The sequence below is a fragment of the Lithobates pipiens genome, unplaced genomic scaffold (genome assembly GCF_037356315.1).
Source record: "Lithobates pipiens isolate NorthernLeopardFrog02 unplaced genomic scaffold, aLitPip1_a1.2 Scaffold_8, whole genome shotgun sequence".
In the NCBI taxonomy this organism is placed as follows: domain Eukaryota; kingdom Metazoa; phylum Chordata; class Amphibia; order Anura; family Ranidae; genus Lithobates; species Lithobates pipiens.
This window is the reverse complement of record NW_027507903.1, coordinates 128,601,241-128,623,332: the sequence shown is the minus strand read 5'-3', so window position 1 is coordinate 128,623,332 and position 22,092 is coordinate 128,601,241. Positions and strand designations below refer to the sequence as shown.

Genomic DNA, 22,092 nt, shown 5'->3' with positions numbered 1-22,092 from the left:
TTGTTTTTTGGATCATGGTCATGTTGGAATGTCCAAGGACGTCCCATGCGCAGCTTCCTGGCTAACGAATGCAAATGTTTCTCCTATTTTGAGAGCATACTGCATTCATCTTGCCAACATTTCCTATGCCTTTGTAGCTCACACATCCCCAAAGCATCAGTGATCCACCTCTGTGTTTAACTGTAGGAATGGTGTAACTTTCATCATAGGCCTTGTTGACTCCTCTCCAAATGAAGCGTTTATGGCTCAATTTCGGTCTCAACACTCCAAATGACTTTGCAACAGAAGGTTTGAGGCTTGTCTGTGCCGTTTGGCATATTGTAAGCGGGATACTTTGTGGCATTTGCATAGTAATGGCTTTCTTCTGGCGACTCGACCATGCAGCCCATTTTCTTCAAGTGCCTCCTATTGTGCATCTTGAAACAGCCACACTACATGTTTTCAGAGAGCCCTGTATTTCACCTGAAGTTATTTGTGCGTTTTTCTTTGCATCCCAAACAATTTTTCTGGCAGTTGTGGCTGAACATTTTAGTTGGTCTACCTGACCGTGATTTGGTTTCAACAGAACCCCTCATTTTCCACTTGTTGATTAGAGTTTGAACACCGCTGATTGGCATTTCAATTCCTTGGATATATTTTTATATCCCTTTCCTGTTTTATACAGTTCAACTACCTTTTCCCACAGATTCAACAATTTTTTTGCTTTCCCAATGACTCAGAATCCAGATATGTCAGTGCAGCACTGGATGAAAGATGCAAGGGTCTGTCAAGAGCCACTATGATCGTTCTTATGGTGCAGGGAATCGCCGCCTGAAAAAGCCAATATCTGAATGATGTCTGTGGCCTCCGGCATCATTCAGATATACCCCCGGAAAGTCAAGGACGTACCTTGGGCGGGAAGTGGTTAAAAATAATGGTTTTGCTTACACTTTAAAGGTGTTACTTGCTTATCAACATTTCTCTTAGATCAAGCCAACTTTCACTTTACAGGAAAAGTGATGAAAGTCAGTCCTTTCCAGAGCAGGGAATTCTTTACCTACTCCTTTCACTAATAAATGTTGTGATACCTGGATGTGACTGAAGGAGTTTTCCACAAAAGGGTTTTCCTTGCCTATAAGGCTCACTAAATCTCATAGTAGGTCAGAATACCATATGTTGGAACATCAAAGATTTAAAGGTGTATGGATAGTTTTAGAGGCTTCTGAAATGATTTCTAGCACCCCTATTATAAAATACTTTTTTTTTTTTTTTTTTTTAAACAAAATCCATATTTACCGTCCAAGTCTCTTTGTCATAACTTCCTTCTACAACAACTTCTGGTCGGCCACCAACACCAGTCATTCTTCTAAACAAGCCATAAGAGTTCACCAGCTGATATTTGTCCACTTTTTTGAACAAATGATGAATAGATGGCCAGAGCTGACCATTGGACTCAAAATCGATATATGTGTAGGGTACCTGAAAAGAAAAAAAAAAAAAAAAAAAAAAAAAAAAAAAGAAAAAAAATGGTTAAGAGCTGGTTGAAGGCTGCTGAAAGATCACAATATTTAGCATGAAAGTCCCACTTTCTACATACTGATGAGCGAATACACAGGCTGGGAGACCATTTCAATGCATGAAAATCTCAGCACGTCATCCAGGTAGTTTCCAGGCAATAGGCAAACATAGTTTGGACTAGAATTATAAATTAAGGTTCTGCGCTTGCTATTACTGCAAGGAATGTAAATGCCAACTATTTTAGTGCTAGACAATTTCACTCAAAAAAGTGCAAAAGCATTGTTGCCTTGACAGAAACCTTGGAACACCTATATTTACTTTTTTTTTTTTTTTTTTTTTTAAGTAACGTATTTATTGGCGTATAACACGCACATTCATTTTAAGAGGGAATTTTCAGGAAAAATTAAATTTTAAATAAGTAACTTTAAGTCAAAATAAGGGTCAGTGCCCATCTGCAGTGTCACTATTGCCATCAACACAGCAGCCTCACCATTGCAATCAATGCAGCCTAGAGGGGATAGGGAGGGGGCGGGATGAATGGCTGATAGATTACATAGAGTGAAAATCTCCTATGATAGACAGAACAGTGGTCCAAAGGCGGCCCAGGAGACGGGAATTCCTATTGCAGAGACTGGCAAGTAAACAGGATAGTCTCGCAGTATGTAATCCAACGGCGCTCGTCCCACCCCCCTCCCTGTCCCCTCCGAGGCAGTTAAAATTGAAGTATTGGCATATAACATGCACACGCTATTTGCACCCGATTTTCATGGTGAAAAAGTGAGTTTTATACGCCAATACAGTAATTTCAAGGCTGGGCTTTTCTTCTGACAGTCTGTAGCAGACAAAAAGGTAACTGCATCAGTTTGTTTGGGCATGAAAACTGATGCTCACTACTTGCTGCATTCATCCCTTGGCATTTAGCCCCTACCCTGTCCACCTTTAGGAGTTCCCTGAAAACTCATTTATTCAGGGAAGCCTATCCCACACCAACCTAAATGTCACGAGCCACCCCCATCAAACCATTCTCGCTATTACCTTTTGTACCACCAACCCCTCCCTTTAGAATGTAAGCTCTATGAGCAGGGTCCTCCTGTACCTTTTGTATTGTACTGCAATTGTGTTGTCCCCCCTATACATTGTAAAGCGCTGTGTAAACTGTTGGCGTTATATAAATCGTGTATAATAATTTTGAGAATGTGCACAAAATTGTGCAGCGGTTTTGTCCATTTCTGTATTTTTCACCACATGCATAGGGCAGCCCATTGATCTCAACAGGCTGCTATACACACATCATAGGAGCTCATATAGTCTTGAGTGCTAAGCTTTGCGCATGGTTTGTCGAGCATTTTACTGCGCTTCTACTTGCTGCGTTTGGGGTTCCCCTAACAATGAATGGCACCGCAAGCGGCACACGTTATTTGCACATTTTAAAGTGGTTGTAAACCCTTACCTATAATGAGGCTTACCTGTAGGTTCAGTGAATATCTCCTAAACTTGCATCGTTTAGGAGATATTCACTGTATCAGCATGTGCCAACATCGGCACATGAGCACTGAAGAAATGGCTCGATCGTGCCGTTTCTTCAGCTGCTGTGCCGTTACCGATGGGCGCAGGACTGACATCACGGCTCAGGCCAAATTACTCCGGGAGACATGTCCCTGGACACATTTTTTTCTCTCAGTATTTTATAATGAGCTAGTATGCTAATCATACTAGCTCATTATGCCTTTGTCTTACAGGTTTTTCTTTTCCTCGTGGGTTTTCACCACTTTAATGTGCGTCAGTTTGCAATTAACTATCAATGGCACCGCAAGGATGACAAGCTGTTTTTACGTATTTCAGAAACATGTGCAAAAATGTAAAATTTGGGTGCATTCATAAAACACTTGGGTTTGAATGGAGTCTCAAGGGGAAAGGGCTATAACATTAAGGACTCCCTTAGCCAAGCTGCTGTTCAGAAAGATTACTTTATAAAAACACGACCGATTATGGCCCATGCATTACTCTACTTCTGAAAGCGTTTCCAAACAAAACTGCTCTTAAAAAAATTACTAGCATCTGTTTTTTTTCAACACAATTTAGAACCCAGATGAGAAACGGAAACCCACTTTATTCTTTTCATAGAAAAGTGGGGTTGTACTGGCTGGAGGCAATTTACTTAAATTTAATGTATCTTACCAAGCTGACGGCAAACATGCCAATTGCTGCAAAAGAGAAAATAAGCCATTGCATCGTTGCCCAAAACTTCCAGAAAATGCCACGTACAGATGCACTCCTGATAAAAAAAAAAAATATATAAAAAAAAAAAAGAGAAACAAGGATTAAAAGACATATCTTGTCTATTATATGGAGACTATACAAAAAGCATAGCAAAAATAATTTGCCTTCCTAAAAGCCTAGTCTACCCAGAAATGATCTGCTTAGGGAGGATACAATAATCCTCCAGAATCTCCAAAAACGTGTAAATGTGTGCATGTCAGAGGAAAACACACATTATATTGTCAAAAGTATTAGAACATCTGCCTTTATAGGCACACACTTTTTATTGTCATTCCAATTTTAGCCCGTAGAGTTCAATATGGAGTTGGCCCACCCTTTGCGGCTATAACAGCTTCAACTCTTCTGGAAAGGCTGTACACAAGGTTTAGTAGTATGTCTATGGGAATATTTGACCATTCTTCCAGAAGAGCATTTGTGAGGTCAGGCACTGACGTTGGGCGACAAGGCCTGGCTCGCATTCTCTGCTTTAATTCATCACAAATGTGTTCTATTTGGTTGAGGTCAGGACTCTCTGCAGGGCAGTCAACTTCCTCCATGTCTTTATGCATCTTGCTTTGTGACCAGTCATGTTGAAATAGGAAGGGGACATCCCCAAACTGCTCCCACAAAGTTGGAAGTATGAAATTGTCCAAAATGTCTTGGTAAGCTGACGCCTTAAGAGTTCCCTTCACTGGAACTAAGGGGCCAAGCCCACCCCTGGAAAAACAACCCCACACCATAATCCCCCTCCTGATGACAGTCATATGCAAATATAAAAATATGAGGAATGTATATGATTGCGGAGTCTTGATCTCATTTCTGTTATCAGAGTATTATGTTCAGATAAACTTGAAACGTATGTATAACTATGTCAACTTCCATGTGTTCAGTGTATACTTTTTCATATGCGACAATAAAAATACGTAAAAAAATAAATTTTGAACTATAAAAATAAAAAGGGAAATATATAAAAAAAAAAAAATATGGAGAGAGATTGATAGACGACAGAGATATAGATGATTAATAAAATATTGATGCTGAAAAACTAGCCATCTGTTTTTTAGTAATATTTCCCCTATAGGTAATGTCCACAGAGATACTTTATTCTTAAGACAAAATGACATGGTAACAGCATGCTGTATATTTACTAGTGTTGTACTCACCTGTACATGCCTTTGAGAATCTCCCAACTTAGGGAAGCCGCTGCTAACCAGATAGATGGAAAGATAAGCGTCCTGAGCCACTGCAGAAAGTCATGATAGGTAAAGGCTGCGAGATAAGAGACAACTTTTTTTTTTAGACAGAATATAAAAGAAACTGTTGGTCTGTATTAAAAGAACAAAAAATAAATAAAAAAATCCCACACACACAAATTCTGAAACTTAATCTGCTAAACAAAAATATAATGGGCCACTTACCGGTTTTGGATTCCACAGTATAATTCTCCAAGTTGATTTGAAGATCAAAATATTTAACAGTCCAGAAAGCAAGTAACCCGAAAGCAAGGAGATCCAAGAGCACAAGAAATAAAGACTTTACTGAGAACCCCCGACCTGTAAAAAGAAAACCACCAAAACAGGCACAGAATTAATAGACGCAAACCAGATCCTAATCCCATTTGTACATCGTTTGCATTAAAGCACAGGAGAGGACATCATGGAGATTTAGTAAAACTTGTGCACACAGAATCTGGGCGCAGCTGTGCATAGTAACCAGTTTTCTAGGTTTTATTGCCAAAGCTTAAGTGAACAAGCTGAAAGTGATTGCAAAGTCTTTTTTTTCCTCAAAAACAAAACATGTTATACTTACCTCCTCTATGCAGTGGATTTGCACAGAGCAGCCCAGATTCTCCTCATCTCTGGTCCTTCTTCAGTGCTCCTGGCCCTTCCCTCCTGTTGAGTGCCCCCACAGTAAGCAGCTTGCTAAGGGGGCCCCCGAGCTAAGTCACAGCTCTGTGTCTATTCAGACACGGAGCTGCAGCCAGGCTCTGCCCTCCTCTCTCCTGACAGCAGCGGGAGCCAATGGCGCCACTGCTGTATCTCAACCAATCAGGAGGGAGAGTTTGGGACAGCCAAGACACTCATGGACACTGCAGGACAGAGAGAGGGAGCTCAGGTAATTATTTGTGGGTGCTGGGGCGGCTGCTGCACACAGGTTTATCTTCATGCATAGAATGCACGAAGATTAAAAAAACAAAAACAAAAAAAAAAAAAAAAAACGCCAACTTTACAACTCCTTGAAGTGGAATGCTGATTGGTTACAATGCACAGCTACATCAGATTGTGTATGCTCCGGGGAGGAGGAGGGGGTTGTTGAGCGCTGTGGTAGTTCATTAATTCTTCCTGTCACAATGTAAATGCCTGGCCTTATTAGAGGAACAGCCAGATAGAAAGTCTGCAAGACTGTGGCATTATGCCCATGACCTACTGATCATAGGCGCAATGCTTTACAGGTCCATTACAAAAATACTTAAATGCATTTTTTTACATGCAAAAAAAAATTTGCATTTTTTTTTGTAAAGGTGAACTTATCCTTAAAGTACCATGATGGCAGTAGTCACCTTTCTGCTGTGCTTTTTTGCCTTTCTGCTCTGCTTTTAAATGCTGGTCATCCAGAAGAGGAATGCAAAGAACCAGGGTAAGCAGGTTAAAGAAATTGTAATTTCCAGTAAGTATGATGAGAACCTGTAAAAGAACCTAAAAAAGCAAAAGGAAGAAGCCATTAACTCACATTGGCATTAAAAACTTGTCATTATATGCATTCTTAGGACATTTATAAAATACAAAAAATTATTGTTAATGGTATAATTAAGCATTATGGGAAAAATGGAATCTGTGTGTCCAGAGGTCAATTATACTCTGAATGCATGTAAACATATGTAGATGCAAGCAGGGCTGGACTGGGACAAAAATTTGGCCCTGGGGGGGCTGCATGTATATGACCAGGTGGGGGGAGGCGACTCACTTTCTGAGCTTCTTGATTGGAGAACCCTGTAACCAGCTGCCTCCCAATGCCCAGACCCCAAACTCCCTGTGATGAGCCCGATAGTAGCTCTCTCTCAGGTCCCTCAGTCGGACAGGGAGGATAAATTTGCAGCTGATCTTCGCATACAGAAGATCATCTCAGGACTAGAGGGGGAAGAGGTATTAGTCTGGCAGAGGGAGGTGGAGCTCCTTCAATCCATCTCCCGGCCGGAGAAACAACAGAGTCCTGGGGCGACAGTGCCGGGTACCCGATCAGACCATCGGGCTCCTCCAATCATACCGAGTCCTTTCCTTTGAGGCCAAGCATGCCACAGCGACTGACCGGAGAAGGAGGTGGGTGGAGTTTAGCACTAGGCCTCCTCCGCTCTGAATGCAGGGGCCTCACTGTGTGTGATGTCACTGGTTGCTAGACACCTGGTGTTCCTAGCAACCAGTTAATACAATATAGCTGGTAGGGTGACTGCCTGTGTTAGTTTCAATCTAGGGTGCCCGGTACCTGGGACAGACATGGCAACTGGCAGCCTAAAACCAGTCCTCTGGGAAACTCCTGGTAGTCCCGATGGTCAGTACATTTAAAAAAGGTAAGAAATTAATCTGGGAAAACAAAGCTTGTTTAAACTTCGAGATAATTTCAGCTGCTCAACACAGGAGCCTAGTATGAATGTAGCCCAACAGTGAAATATCAATGTCTACATATTGCAATGTGTAGACTGGTATTGAAAATTAAAATTATATATTGCATAATAAACTTACCTGAGAATAAAATGAAAAAAGATGAAGCCTCCGGGAAGGCAAGAAGAAAAGCCATGGAATCCCAATTTCTATAACATATGTAGCCACTACTGATAATTTTTGGAACCACACAGGAAGCTGATGGGCAAACCAGGCAGCTGGAGTTGGGATACACTGGGTCTCATAGTGATAGGTAAGAGCTAAGAAAGAGGGAACAATTGTAAAAATGAATACATAACTAAAAACAAGATAATTTCTTGAAAAGTTTATTATTTTCACACGTATCACAATGCCCTTTTCTGCACTGTGGCAAAATCAACTTTTACCTCTGCATAAGGGATCTCCCTTTGTTCCCCAAACAGTTTAATACTGCCTGACCTGGAAAAAATTTCAGTTCATCAGGGACAGCAACAAAAACTTGAGAAGCTCTCATCCTTCCCCATTATCCAACACTCCTGTCATTGCTTGCCCCCTATGGAAGATGCTAGTCGCTGCTTAACCACTTCCCACCCGGCCAATGCATATATACGGCCGGGTGGGAGCCGTCTACTTCCGATAGGACGTTCAGGAATGTCCTTCAGAAGTAGCGTGCCCGCGCAGTGGCGCGATCCTGATGTGCTCGTGTCACCCGGACACGGCACATCTCAGATCGGCAGGAGGGCTCTGTGATTGGCCCTCCTGATCACATGACGGCCGTGTCCAATCACGGCCATCATGTGATGTAAACAAACAGCCAGTTGCTAGGCAATCGGCTCTCCTCTCCTCACACGGAAGTCATCGCTGAGGAGAGGAGAGGAGAGGAGAGGAGAGCAGAACGCTGCAGCCGGCTGATGATCAGTGAGTATGAGCTGTTTTTTACAGCTTTTTACTCACTGATCATCAGTCTAGTGTCAACACACAACACAGTGTAAACACAGTCCCCACATATGTCCCCAAATAATAAAAACATGTCCCCCACATATGTCCCAATGATTATCTGCACACATATGTACGCAAATGATCATGTACATATGTCCGTGATCACACAAACCAATTATACACTTAACAGAATTTTTTTTACCAAAAACATGTAGCAGAATACATTTTGGCTTAAATTTATGACAAAATTAGATTTTATTGGATTGCTTTTAAAATAGAAAAAAGAAAATATTGCTTTTTTTCCAAATTTCCGCTTATATCGCAAAAAATTAAAAAACGGAGTAGTGAATAAATAACACCAAATTAAAGCTCTATTTGTGCGAACAAAATGATAACATATTCATTTGGGTACAGTGTAGCATGACCGCGCAATTGTCACTGAAAGCGCTAGAGCGATGAAAGCTGAAAATTGGGCTGGGAAGGAAGGGGGTGAAAGTGCCCTGTATTGTAGTGGTTAAAGGAGAGGAACAAAAAAAAGAAAAAAAAAAAAAAAAAAAAAGAAAAAACCCACACACAATGGTGTGTGTTTCACCTTAAGGACCAGGCCTATTTTTTGAGTTGGTGTTTACAAGTTAAAATCTTTTTTTTTTTTTGCTGGAAAATGACTTAGAACTCCGTAACATAAAAAAAATTTCAGACACACTAGAAAATAAAATGGGGGTCATTGCAATACTTTAAGTAACACCGTATTTGCGCAGCGGTCTTACAGGCACAATTTTTTTTGAAAAAAATAAAAATAAGTAAATACCAAACATGTCATGCTTTAAAATTGCACCCACTTGTGGAATGGTGACAAACTTTTACCCTTAAAAATCTCCACAGGCAATATTTACAAATTTGTACAGGTTACCAGTTTTGAAATACAGAGATGGTCTAGTGCTAGAATTATTGCTCTCGTTCTAATGATCGCAGCAATACTTCATGTGTGGTTTGAAAACAGTTTTCATATGTGGGCGCGACTTGTGTATGCGTTCAATCCTGCGTACCAGCTTGGTTGAATGCGGCGATTTATTTTTACACTAAACTTTTGAAAAAAATATAATTTTGGGTCACTTTTATTCCTAATACATGGAATGTACACATCCCTTGTAATAGAAAAAAATTTTTTTTAAAAAAAGCATGACGACAGGGCCTCTTAAATGTGAGATCTGGGTTCAAAAAGACCTCAGATCTCTTATTTACACTAAAATACCAAAAAAAAAATAAAAAAAAATAATAATCTCCTTTAAGACTGGAGGGCAGTAGTGACGTTTGAAGTTGCTTCCGCCCTCCAATGTTATGGAGCCAAGCAGGGGCCATCTTTCCTCACTTGGCACCCAGCCTGCAAGGGGAAGGGACACGATAATTTTCACCGCCACATAAAAGTGATCTTGTGGCAAATCTGCTACGGAGACCACTTTTATCTGAAAGGGGACCGTCTGCTCTTGAACAAGATGCCGGGGTTATGGCAGGCAGTCCTTAAGTAGTTAAAGCCTAGTACACAGGATTAGATTTTCGTACAATCTAATGTGCTTTTTTTTGTGGCATGCTGGTCTCCTGTCAAAAGTGAAGCGGTTACTCACAATGCAAAAACTTTCGTACGACAGAATACAACGTCAGAATTGACATAATGTATTGAATAGTTTTGTATGTATTCTTTCGTTTCTGAGCATGCGTAGTCTTGCTTACGAAAACCATACTAATGAAACAAAAATTGGATGAAAAGGTTATAGTTTGCACATCCAGCTTTTGTCTGAAGAGAAAAAAATAAAATAAAAAATAAATAAAATAAAAATCGCCCGTCAAAAGCATCGTACTAAGGATCCGAAAATCATCAGACAGCTCATAGTACTAATTTTTCCAGCAGATTTTTGTATCATGTGTATGGGCCTTAAAGGGCATGAGTTCACAGAGGAACAGAAATTAAAGCTGCCCATAGATGAATATTTTAAGTTTTTATACGTACAACAAAAATTGTAATACATAGAGGGTTAAGGGCTCTAATATTAGTCGGTATAGAGGGGTAAATTAAATTTTTTTTTTATATACCCTTATAATAAATTTAGAGAGTTTTAATAGTTCTTTTATAAGGTATATTTACATAGAATTTATATTTGGAATTATTCTACTGGATAATAGGTAGGTTTTGATACATGTAGTTGAGTTTGATTAATAAAAATATTTTATGAAATATGACGGAGGTAAAAAAATAAAAATGAGGGAGCACATGTACATTAATAGGTATTTTAGGCAGTCAGGAAGAGTGTTGTGGTTGGACCTGCTATTTATAGTTCAATTTAGGGATGAGGGCATCTCTGCAGGATTTGGTTAAGGGAATTCCGAGTTCCGGGGGTCCGTGGGAAGTAAGAGTGTTCACAATCTCTGGTGAAGCCCGGAGGGTTGTCTAGGCAACATTAACATATTTAAGGGCTTGGGTTAAGCGGCCTGCCCACCTACTGAGGAATCCAAGAGGGTGAAACGCATATAGGAGGGAGGAGCTGAGCCCGTGACGTAACGCATCCACCACAAGTGAATGGAAGTGGTGAGTGAGCGGACGTAAGAAAGATTATGTACATGCGATTTTAAAAGAATTATTCTTGCAAGTGTGCTTTTTTTAATTGAATTTTTAAATAAATATACAGAGAGCACTATTTAGTCTGCGTTTGTGATTACACGTGACAATGGAGTTGAGAGATGTGTAGCTGAACGGAATCCTGGGAGTGGAGGAAGGAGATTGTTGAGGGGCTTTCACACAGGAGCGATCATTATCTGAATCCATTGAAGTCAGTATTGAGGTTACAAAGATGAGAGCCGATGTTGAGCAGAAGTCTAGGTGTGGAGGAGGGAGAATGAGGATTATAGTGGAACAAAAGAAAGACCATTATCTGAGTTTGTTGAACTCATCCTTAAGGTGAGATGGTATTACAGCTGGTGACGGTGTGCACAATTTGGGGAATATTTTCCGTTGGAGGACAGAGGATTACATCGGTGGAATAGACACTAAGGGTCCTTTCACACGGGGTGGATCGGTGATGATCCGCCCCGTGGATACACGCTTGCACAGCTGGGGATCGCCGGAGCGATCTCTGCTGAGCAGGCAGAGGGACAGGTCCGTCACAGCACACTGCGCAGGGACAGACCTGTCACAGCCCCGCTCTCCCCTATGGGAGATCGGATGACGGATGGAAAAATAGCTTTTTCCTCCGTCACACTTTTTCGGATCGGAGCGGGTCGAATGTCAGCGGACATGTCACCGAAAAACCTGACAGGCAGATCTGAACAGACCGTCAGTGTGAAAGGGGCCTTATTGTTTCTATTTATGGACAGATGTTTCATATTTGAGAAATTTGCACATATATGAATATATACCATTGAGGAGTAATTTAATTACTTTAGCAGCGCTGCACTATAAGATAATGAAATATTAGAATACACTGTTTAAAAGACAACGCAAACAACATTGCCACATTATAAGCATGATGGAACTGGCATGGGATAGAAAACAGACTGAGTCCAGTATGGGGTCTGTATATAAATAGCAGCCCACAAGATTGAGGATAAGGCCCGATTCACACCTATGCATATTTAGTGCTTTCTGCATTTTTCAGATTTGCACTACAGAACGTGTGCCATAGGAAACCATGTTAAATGGACTGTAGACTGCAGACCATTGCTTAAAAAAAACCTACTCTTGATCCAGAAGTCCTATCAAATTATAGGCCCATCTCAAATCTTCCCTTTATATCAAAAGTACTGGAGAAAGTAGTTGCCATGCGTCTTCAGGACCACCTCAAATATAACAACTTCTTTGAAAAATTGTCTGGTTTCTGCTTTGCTCACAGCACAGAGATTGCCCTTGTTAGAGTTACAAACGACCTTCTTATATCATCTGATGCTGGTTTTCCATCCCTCCTCATCTTTCTGGACCTTTCAGCTGCATTCGATACTGTCGACCATGGCATTCTTTTAAATCGGCTCCATTTTACCACTGACTCAACGACACAGCCCTCAGTTGGTTCAAATCATACCTCACAAACCGGACAGAGTATATTTCCCTGGGTAATTTTAAATCAAATCCACATACAGTTACTTGTGGCGTCCCCCAGGGGTCAGTTCTTGGCCCCATTCTTTTCATTCTCTACCTCACCCCCCTTGGCCTATGCTGATGACACACAGCTTTATGTAAATGCACAGCTGAAACGCCAACTTCACAGTCATCTTTATCAGTACTCTCCACCTGTCTGGAGGAGATAAAAAAGGTATGGATGGAGCATAATTTTCTTCAATTAAACAGTTCCAAAACAGAAGTTGTTCTGATTGGCACTCCTCATCAGATCAAATCATCACCTATAACCAGCATTACTTTTTCTGGCTCCAACATTCCCCTCTCATCAACAGTTACAAACCTAGGTGTAAAAATGGATTCTCAACTCACTTTTGAAACTCATATAAATCATCTATGCAAGACTTTTTTCTACCATCTTCGTAATATTTCTAAACTCCGTCCAATTCTTTCTTTTTCTGATGCTGAAAAGCTGGTTAATGCCTTTGTCTCCTCCAGACTGGATTACTAACGCACTTCTTATTGGGATTCCTGGAAAGAGTCTGCAGAGGCTTCAGTACATTCAAAACTCTGCAACAAGGATCCTGAGAGTGTGGAAACATGAGCACATTACCCCCTTTCTCCACTCACTCCATTGGCTTCCTGTTTCCGCCCGGATTGAGTATAAGGTTTCCCTTCTTATACATCAATGTATTTATGGACATGCCCCACCATATCTTAAAGAACTTCTTAAAGCGGGAGTCCACCGGGACTCCGCGTTTTTTTTTTTTTTTTTTTTAAAAGCCAGCAGCTACAAATACTGCAGCTGCTGACTTTTAAAATAGTGACACTTACCTGTCCAGCGCGCCCGCGATGTCGGCACCCGAAGCCGATCGCTAGGTCGTCTGTCGGGTCCTGCCGCCGCCATCTTGGGTATGGGAATCAGAAAATGGAGCCTTTCGGCTTCATTTCCCGGTTCCCTACTGCGCATGCGCGAATTGCGCTGCGCAATAAGGACGCTCCCCGCTGCCTCTGGGAGCTGTGTGTTTCCCAGCAGGCAGCGGGGCACTTGCGGGAAGGGGCGGGCACTTGCGGAAAGAGGCGTAAGTTACGCCCCTTTCCGCAGAGAGCTGTCCCGGAAGTGGGTGCAGTTACCTGGATTATCCAGGTAACTGCACCCCCTCCCCCCTGAAAGGTGCCGATTGTGGCACCGGAGGGGGGGAGGGTTCCGATGAGCGGAAGGTCCACTTTAGGGTGGACCTCCGCTTTAATACGCAAAACACAACTCGTTCCCTCCACTCCACTCACACGAATCTTCTTCAAATACCCAGAACTAGACTAAGGACAATGGGAAACAGGGCCTTTTGTGCAGCTGCCCCGCGCCTGTGGAATGCCCTACCTGACATCCTTAGGGCTCCTCAATCTACCGAATGTTTTAAAAAAGGCCTTAAGACATTTCTTTCTAGCAAAGCTTTTTGATAGTTTTAGATGTTTGTTTTATCCGTATAGTTGTTCATTTTAACTTGTAGTACTTTGAGATCTTTTTGATGTAAAGTGCATTGTAAATAAAATCTATTATCATTATAGTGCAAATCTGCAAAATGCAAAAAGCACTAAAAATGCATAGGTGTGAATCAGGCCTAAAAGTTCTTTTGAGTAAGAGTTCCTGGTGCTAAATGGCTGCAGGCTCCTTAAATGGACTAGATGGCACTCTGCAAATATATAAGGAAAGAGAAAAAGAGCAGCACCATCTAAGTGGAGCAGATCATGAATTTATTGTCAAATGCAAGACAGCAACTTACAGTGTGCGACTCCAATTGCCTGACGAAAGAGCACACATGCTCCAAAAACGCAAGCAGCCAGAAGAGGAAGCGACATCGCTAAGCGCACCTGAGACTCCAGGAAGCACTGGGAGCCACAAGCGCAGCCAGGACCACCGGCTGTACTGCCATCCACCGACATAGTCGTCCTCCAGAGCCTACGATCAACCATATACCAAAAATCGCTGATGTGTGCGCACAAAGATGTTGTCTCGCATTTTCCAATAAATGTATGATCTGCTGCACTTCTCTCTTCCCTTGAATACACTGATCAGTGTCTGCAGATTGACAAGTGTTCCAAGATTCCCATTTGACAGAAATCAATCATTAAATCAACCTCTGTCGAGCCGGAACAACCATAGGAGAGATAGAAATTTGTTTCAGTCCCTGCTTAAAAAAAAAGTTCACTTTTAATAATTATAAGATATAAATGCACGTTACGATATTAGAAGCTCTGGTATAAAGATCAGAGATACTAGACGAAGTATCCCTTCTGCCAAACCTCTAGGACTGAGGTCACAAAAAGACTTCATAAAAGGAATGCCATCTATGCCTGCCCATTAAAATGTTCTCATCAATTTCTGACAAGAAAAAGTAAAAAATGAAGATCCAGTATCTAAGGAAGAAGAATAGTGATATGGAAGTAACATTTTATAGTCATCATTGTATAGAAGAACAAAAATGAAAGTAACACAACTGGCCTCACCTGTCAAACCCCACCATGTGGGACACCGGCTAGTTAGTTTTACAACTCCAGATGCAAACATAAGTCTAAAAAGCAGCCATCGAATTAGCCAGAATGTGATGCCATCATGAGTAATCCAGGTATTTGTCTTTGAACGTAGAGCATGCAGTGGAGCCACCAATATTGTTAGAAATCCTACTTCTAACAGAAGGCTGTCCCTGAAATAATAAATAGAGAAATCACACACTGTTCCACTATGGGTTGCTTTCATTAAAGCCCAACTCCAGAAAACTTAAATGATCTCTTGCACAGGGGCTGCACACCCATGCTGCAAGGGTTAATCACTCATTTAGGTTCTAGGAGGCATCAAAAAGAAGCTCCTCCGATCCACTGAACTGCTAGACCAGTCCTTGCAGTGCCTTCTCTTCCACACCAGCGCAGTCTGAGGCCCTGACATTATCAATGCATCCAATGCAGGGCTATAAATCTTAATGCCAAAAGGACAGGGCAGCGGAGGTTCAAGTGCTTTCATTATCCCCTTGACTAAACAAACAGTTGAAGTGGTAGGAAAGCCCACCTTCTTTACTTGTACCTACGGGTAAGCAGATAAGGCTTACCTGTAGGTACAGTAAATATCTCCTAAACATGCAGTTTAGGAGATAGCTACAATAATATTAACCTGTGACATGACCAGGTCATGTCACAGGTTAATATCACTGGTGCACGCTCAGTGGACGGTATGCTGTCTATTGAGAGAACCATGCCAAGTCCACGAGTCCTGCCATTGCTCAGGTTTTTTTGTCCCCCCCCCCCCCCCCCATTTACTACCGCTTTAACCCTTGCAGTGGGGCTGTGTCCCAAGGATTTTTTAAATGTCCTTAATTTGGGCTTTATAGAAACAGATTGCTGCAAATGAAACACTTACCATTGGAAATACAGAAAAACTTGTCCGACCTGTAGAAACAATAGAAAATATGGTTTTAAATATAATTATCCCAATTGCAAAAGAGATTGGCAAAACTATCATGGAAGCTACCTCCATTACATTTCAATAACTTAACCACTTAAGCCCCGGACCAATTTTCAGACAAAAGGACCAAGCCCTTTTTTGCGATTCAGCACTGCATCGCTTTAACTGACAGGTACGCAGTTGTGCGACGTGGCTCCCAAACAAAATTGGTGTGCTTTTTTTTCCCCACAAATAGAGCTTTCTTTTGCTGCGGTTTTTATTTTTTGCGCTATAAACAAAAATAGAGCGACAATTTTGAAAAAAAAATGCGCTATTTTTTACTATAATAAATATCCCCCCCCAAAAATTTATATATTTATATATATATATATATATATATATATATATATATATATATATATATATATATATATATATATATATATATATATATATATATATATATATATATATATATATATATATATATATGGGATAGCTTTATAGAATTTTTAATTTTATTTTTTTTACTAGTAATGGCGGCGATCAGGGATTTTTATATGCGACATTATGGCGGACACATCGGACATTTTTGGGACCATTGTCATTTATACAGCAATCAGTGCTATTTAAATGCATTGATTCCTGTGCAAATGACACTTGCAGTGAAGGAGTTAACCACTAGGGGACATTGTAGTTATGTCTGACGTTATGTGTTTTTTATTGTAGGGGGCGTGGCCTGGTGTGTGACGTCATCGATTGTCCTTACCTATAAAAGAGAACAGACGATCGGTGACAGCCACACAGCGAAGCACAGGGAGAGGTTTGTTTGCACAGACCTCTCCTTGTTCTTCAGCTCTGTGACCCGATCGCGGGACACCAGTGGTGATCGGGTCCGCTGGCCCCGCAGCCACGGAGCTCAGGAGCGCGCCGCCGATAGCGCGCTCCCGACTAATGGCTGGGCACTTAAAAAGCAACGTACAGGTACATGCTTGTGCCCAGCCGTGCCATTCTGCCAACGTACATCGTCGTGAGGGGGTCCTTAAGTGGTTAAGGTGGATGTAAACCTGATTCATGAAATTTGACCTAAGCACATATCTGTAGTGTTTTCTTATCTCTCTCCAAAGCACTAAGTCCCATGTGTTTGTGCTGCTCCATAGCTCTGTTATCGGCATGATAACATCTGACAAGTTCTCAGAGATGGGAGATAAAAGCAGCCTGGAATGTGTGTCTGGGGAGGTTTCTATAAATTGATTAGCACTGAGCTTGCCTTGTTGCAGGAAACAGCTCTAAAAGCATTTTACTTCTACCGATGTGGAGGGGTGTGCGCCTTTCCTCCAATCAGCTGTCGCACAGAATATGTCAGAATGACACTCCTACTGCTGAATGAGGGAGTGAAAATTCTTAACATGATGTAAGAATTCCAAATATAGCATGCTGTAGACAGCAGCTATACATGTAAAACTTATGTAGGGAGATTTTTTTCATGCCTGTGCATCGCTTGAGGCTGTTCACTTCACTGGGTATATTGAGGGTTTAACATCCACTTTAACCCTGAGCTATATTAAAAGGCAGTTCCCCTTTATCAATATGGTACACCCATACTTAGTGTGTAACATGTTACTATATACCAGTCCCTGCACCTCACAATCTGCCCCCCCCCACGACAGACGATGAGGGTTCCTCACTGTACCTAATGTCATAATTTAAAGTGGCGTTACTCCCTCCCCTTTTAAAATTTTGACACTTGCCTGACCTGGAGTCCAGCAATGTCAGCACCACAGCTAATGTTTCCATCGGCTGGTTGGGTGCTGCCATTGTGGGTAAAGGAACCCGGGAGTGTAGCGTTTCGCTGTCCCTACTGCGCATAGTGCTCTGCGCTCTCTCACTGGCCCGGCAGAAGGTGAGGGGGGAGGCAGACCGAGCTGAATATGTAGTTTGCCGTGGCCCAGTCTCCTGGAAGTGGGGACAGGGTACGCGTAAAAACACAGGTATCCGCTCCCCCCTCCCAACAACTGAAAAGGTGCCAAATGTGGCACGAATCAGATAAGCGGAAGTTCGAACTCTGCTTTAAAAACAGCATGGCTGTGCAGGGCTGCATCAGTCATTCACAGGAATCTGCGAACAAATGAACTAACGAACTAAAGTCCTATCTGCCACCACAGCAGATGGGTTTTAGTTCTCAATGGACTGCAAGGTCGCTGGTGAGCGCTTTTAGTTCATTAACACATTTTACAGCTGTCAAACAAAAACACTCGTACAGCGGTATGAGGTATGAGCAGAAAGCTGAAATTGCCTCTGAAGGTTCCTGGGAGGAAAAAATAATAAATGCAAGTTTTTGCAGGTAAAGAAAATGTGCAATCATTTTTTTTAAAGGTGATCTTAGCCTGTAAATGAAACTGGACATGAACACAATGCATAGGTTTTCATTGGTACCACACAGTATCTGTACTCTAACACTCCACCTTGGGTTGCACCAATGCGGATGAGGTTTTTTAGGAATGATCTGCCTATCGAGGCTGGCCTATTATATGCTAGTCGTTCTGTTACACAGTAAAATAGTAGGATTACGATACCTGGAAAAGGTTAGAAAATCAGCGATAACTCAAATATAATGCTACCAACACCATCTACAACAGTAATCTTTTCACTTTGTTTACCGGTATTTGGTACGACCATCTGGATAAATCCCAACCATGTAAGCTTTAAGTTACATAAACCAAAATGTTTTCACCTTTTTAAAAATAGCACTCAAAAACACCAAGATCTGAAATTGCAAAGAATTCAAAGTGCTGGTACTCATATCTCAGGGGACCTGGTGGTAAGATCTCAACATCTGAGCAACATGCTCAGCAGTAGCCGTTTTACAGAAAAAAAATAAATAAATGTATGAGCATCTTTAAAGTAGAACTTAACCAATAATGACTAATACAAAATAATTTTCTTTAGCAAGCTACGTACATTCTACATAAATATACTACCAAAATTAGTGTGCACTGTAAATTGCACCTGTCTTTTCTTATTAGTGGCTGCCATTTTGCTGAAGCCCAGAGCACCTGAACAGAAGTCAATCATAAAGCAGAATTAAACCCATCGATTTAACAGTTAAAAAAAAAAAAAAAAAAAAGTTAGCAATCCCAGCATTCCAGGAATGTAACTGTCACGGTTGCTTGTGTCCTCAACCAAACTGTCAAACCTTCAATTGGCTGGTGTCATAATTGAGCACATGCACAGCATTATGGCAGTTGCAGATCAAACAGAATTAAAGTGCAACTCCCCTATCGTTTTCAGCCAAGGAAGCTGCCAACTTTGCCTCTGTTTAATCTTCAACTGCCATGGCGCTGCACATGTGAACCGGTATGACACCAGCCATTGGATGGTTTGACAGTTTGGTTGAGAACACAGCCAATGTGCAGTTAGGATTCCGGGCATGCCGGGAACGTACCTTTTTTTAAACTGTTTAAAATCAATGGGTTTACTTCCACTTTAACTTCCTTGCCAGTAAAAGATAAGAGGGTTTAATTCCGCTTTAAGGCTGTCAAAAAAGTGTCTATAAATAGAGAACTGAGCATGTCCAGAGCAGGGTGAGACAGTGCATTACTGGATTATGAAAGTATACACACTTATTTTTAATGTTTTACATAGCTTTACCTGCAAAAGAGACCAGCCTGAAGTGATCTTGCAGGACTTCATTTTCTGACTAAAATTCCACTTTAGCCTTCTATACTTCCTAACCTGTCATCTATATGCCAAGCTGGCAACAAGTCTAAGCAGTCTGACCCTTTTCAGTAATAAAGGTACATGTTCTGGATACATGAGGCAAACACACCTGATAGACAGATAAGTAAAGGATCCACAGCAGAAGAAACACCAGGCTGTCACGAAGAACACTAAAAAGCAATGCACCCAAAGAAAGGAGAACTCCTAGTAAGCAGATGAGTTCCAGTCCTTGCTCTGTATCCAGTCCTACCCTGGGACCTAACCAGAGTAGAGTAGGAGAGTCCATCAGTTGTTCCAAAAATCCTTTACCAGTGAAGCGGAGCATCCTCCAAGCAGGCAAGATTCCTTCACGTCCATACAAACCTGAAACGATAAAAGAACCTATTTAGAAATCTTCACAACTCCCTTTGAATACATGCAAAACCTCAAATGGCACCTCAGTCTAAAATGGGGTCCACCCTCATATCAGAAGTTCAAAGACACAGTGCCTTTAACATTAGTGTCAGTCCTTCACCTTTTACATCAGAGTCCTCAGTCCCAGTCCTCCTCCCCCCCAACTTTTCACATCAGGGTGCTCAGCTCTCCCACTCCCTTTCACATCAGAGCCTTCCATCCACCTCTAAATCTGAGTCCTCAGAACTTTAGTGTTCTCAGTTTCCCCCTTTCTTTTTTTCACCACAGCTGCACTAAATGCCACCCACTCGAATTAGCCTGAACCATGGGAATAGAGGACTCTGTATGAAAATACCAGAAGCAGCATGGCTCCTCTGATGAGCTGAGACCCCAGGGTTCCACGTCACCCTGGTTGAGAAATGCTGGTTTAAATACACAAGAGATGTATAAATTAAAGCTACGGCCAACAACATTCCAGTAGCAGTCATAGCTTACTGCTATATACAGACTAACAGCTCAGGGTTTTGCTAGTTCTAGGCATAAAGCCCAATTCTAACCCAAACTTTTCAGGAAAGGATTACACGTGTTTGAGGAAACAAACCTTTGTACTGCGACCGCAAAATGTTTATGTGCTGGTACTTTTTTAAAAAAAATATTTAAAAAATTGTATATTTGTTTGTTCAATAAAATTATGAAATTGATAATTTTTCAAAGTTAATTAAAGTGGTTGTAAACCCTTACAAACCACTTTGACCTACAGGTAAGCCTAGATTAAGGCTTACCTGTAGGTCCAAGCAATATCTCCTAAACCTATATGGTTTAGGAGATATTTGCCCGAAAATGGGCACCGCTGTCTACGGCGCATGCGGCAGCTCCGTCGCTGAGAATGCCGCGCTCAGCGCGGCATTCTCAGCGATGGAGCTGCCGCGCGTGTCGGCTCCCGTGCGCATGCGCGGGAGTGACATCCCCAGACCCGCACCAACAAGATGGATGCGGCGGACTACAGGGGACAGCGGTGACTTCGCTGGCTCCTGTGTCAGGCAAGTGACACATAATGGGCTACTATGCGATGCATAGTAGTCCATTATGCTTTGCAGGGAATGAAAGAGGAAGTAAACTCATCAGGGTTTACTTCCTCTTTAATTCTGCACCTTTAAACTCCCATCCTCTCTTGTCCAATTTCTATAATTGTATTTTGGGAAGTAGTGCTTGTGTCAAGACCTCTCATCCCTGGTATAAAATTTACATTGCACGTGTATGGTTTCTGCAGAGGATTACCTAGAAAGGAAATGCGTTCATTGCCAGCCGCACCAGAATGATATCTGGTGAGTCATTTTGGACATAAGTGATGGTCGATTGTCACAAAGGTGTGGTGATATCAAACACAAAAAGATTTTTTGGGGTTTTATTATTTTAGTTGAAGACACAACTAATTTTGCCTGAGCTATTACAGAAGAATTTTTTCGGACGTTTTACATATCAAAATTGTACAAACATTTTGTTGCACATTTTTGTCTTCATATATATATACACAATTGTTTTTTGGAATACGTTTAATATGTTTGGTAAAAGACCTGTTTGCACTATAAAATGAGAGCTCTCAGTATTGAGATTTACAAGTGTAATATGTTTCACAGCACGTTTACACTTGTTTATTTATTCAACTACGTATCTTATTGTATAAAATTTAGATAAAAATACCATTGCAATAGCACGTTAGCACTTTTGTTGTTTCACATAGATGTAATTAATGGCCAGTACAAGAAAAACAGGTGAACATTTTCATCTGGAGGAACGATTTCTAATTGTGCGCACACAAACTTTCCACAGCCAATTCCAACCTTGCAAACGAAAATTTCCGAAGTAACAAATGGCAAATGTTCTCATATGGGACTGTACTGTTTTCAAATGAGAAATAACATATGAAAGACTGCACATGAGCAGAAACAACAAATAAAAAACCCTTTGTCGTACAAGAATTTTTCCGTACCTTTCTACCCTCGGTTTCGACTTAGTTTGAAATATTGAGGAAAACCAGCTGACCGGTCACCCAATTTTCTCATAGTGTGTATGTAGACACTAATTAGGCTTAACCAGTAACACTTGTTGATCAC

At 41.4% G+C, this 22,092-nt stretch overlaps 1 protein-coding gene across 1 annotated transcript in view; it reads right to left on the bottom strand.

Moving 5' to 3' along the window:
- The window catches only part of LMF2 (lipase maturation factor 2), a 35,934-nt gene that overhangs the window by 11,769 nt on the left and 2,073 nt on the right, over window positions 1-22,092 (bottom strand). The window contains exons 2-10 of the mRNA XM_077472745.1: window positions 19,695-19,948; window positions 15,842-15,870; window positions 14,938-15,134; window positions 7,494-7,672; window positions 6,317-6,452; window positions 5,175-5,309; window positions 4,920-5,025; window positions 3,676-3,772; window positions 1,276-1,458 (exon numbers count right to left, since the gene is read on the bottom strand). Coding sequence (XP_077328871.1) covers window positions 1,276-1,458; window positions 3,676-3,772; window positions 4,920-5,025; window positions 5,175-5,309; window positions 6,317-6,452; window positions 7,494-7,672; window positions 14,938-15,134; window positions 15,842-15,870; window positions 19,695-19,948 — 1,316 coding nt within the window. The remainder of the gene's footprint in view (window positions 1-1,275; window positions 1,459-3,675; window positions 3,773-4,919; window positions 5,026-5,174; window positions 5,310-6,316; window positions 6,453-7,493; window positions 7,673-14,937; window positions 15,135-15,841; window positions 15,871-19,694; window positions 19,949-22,092) is intronic.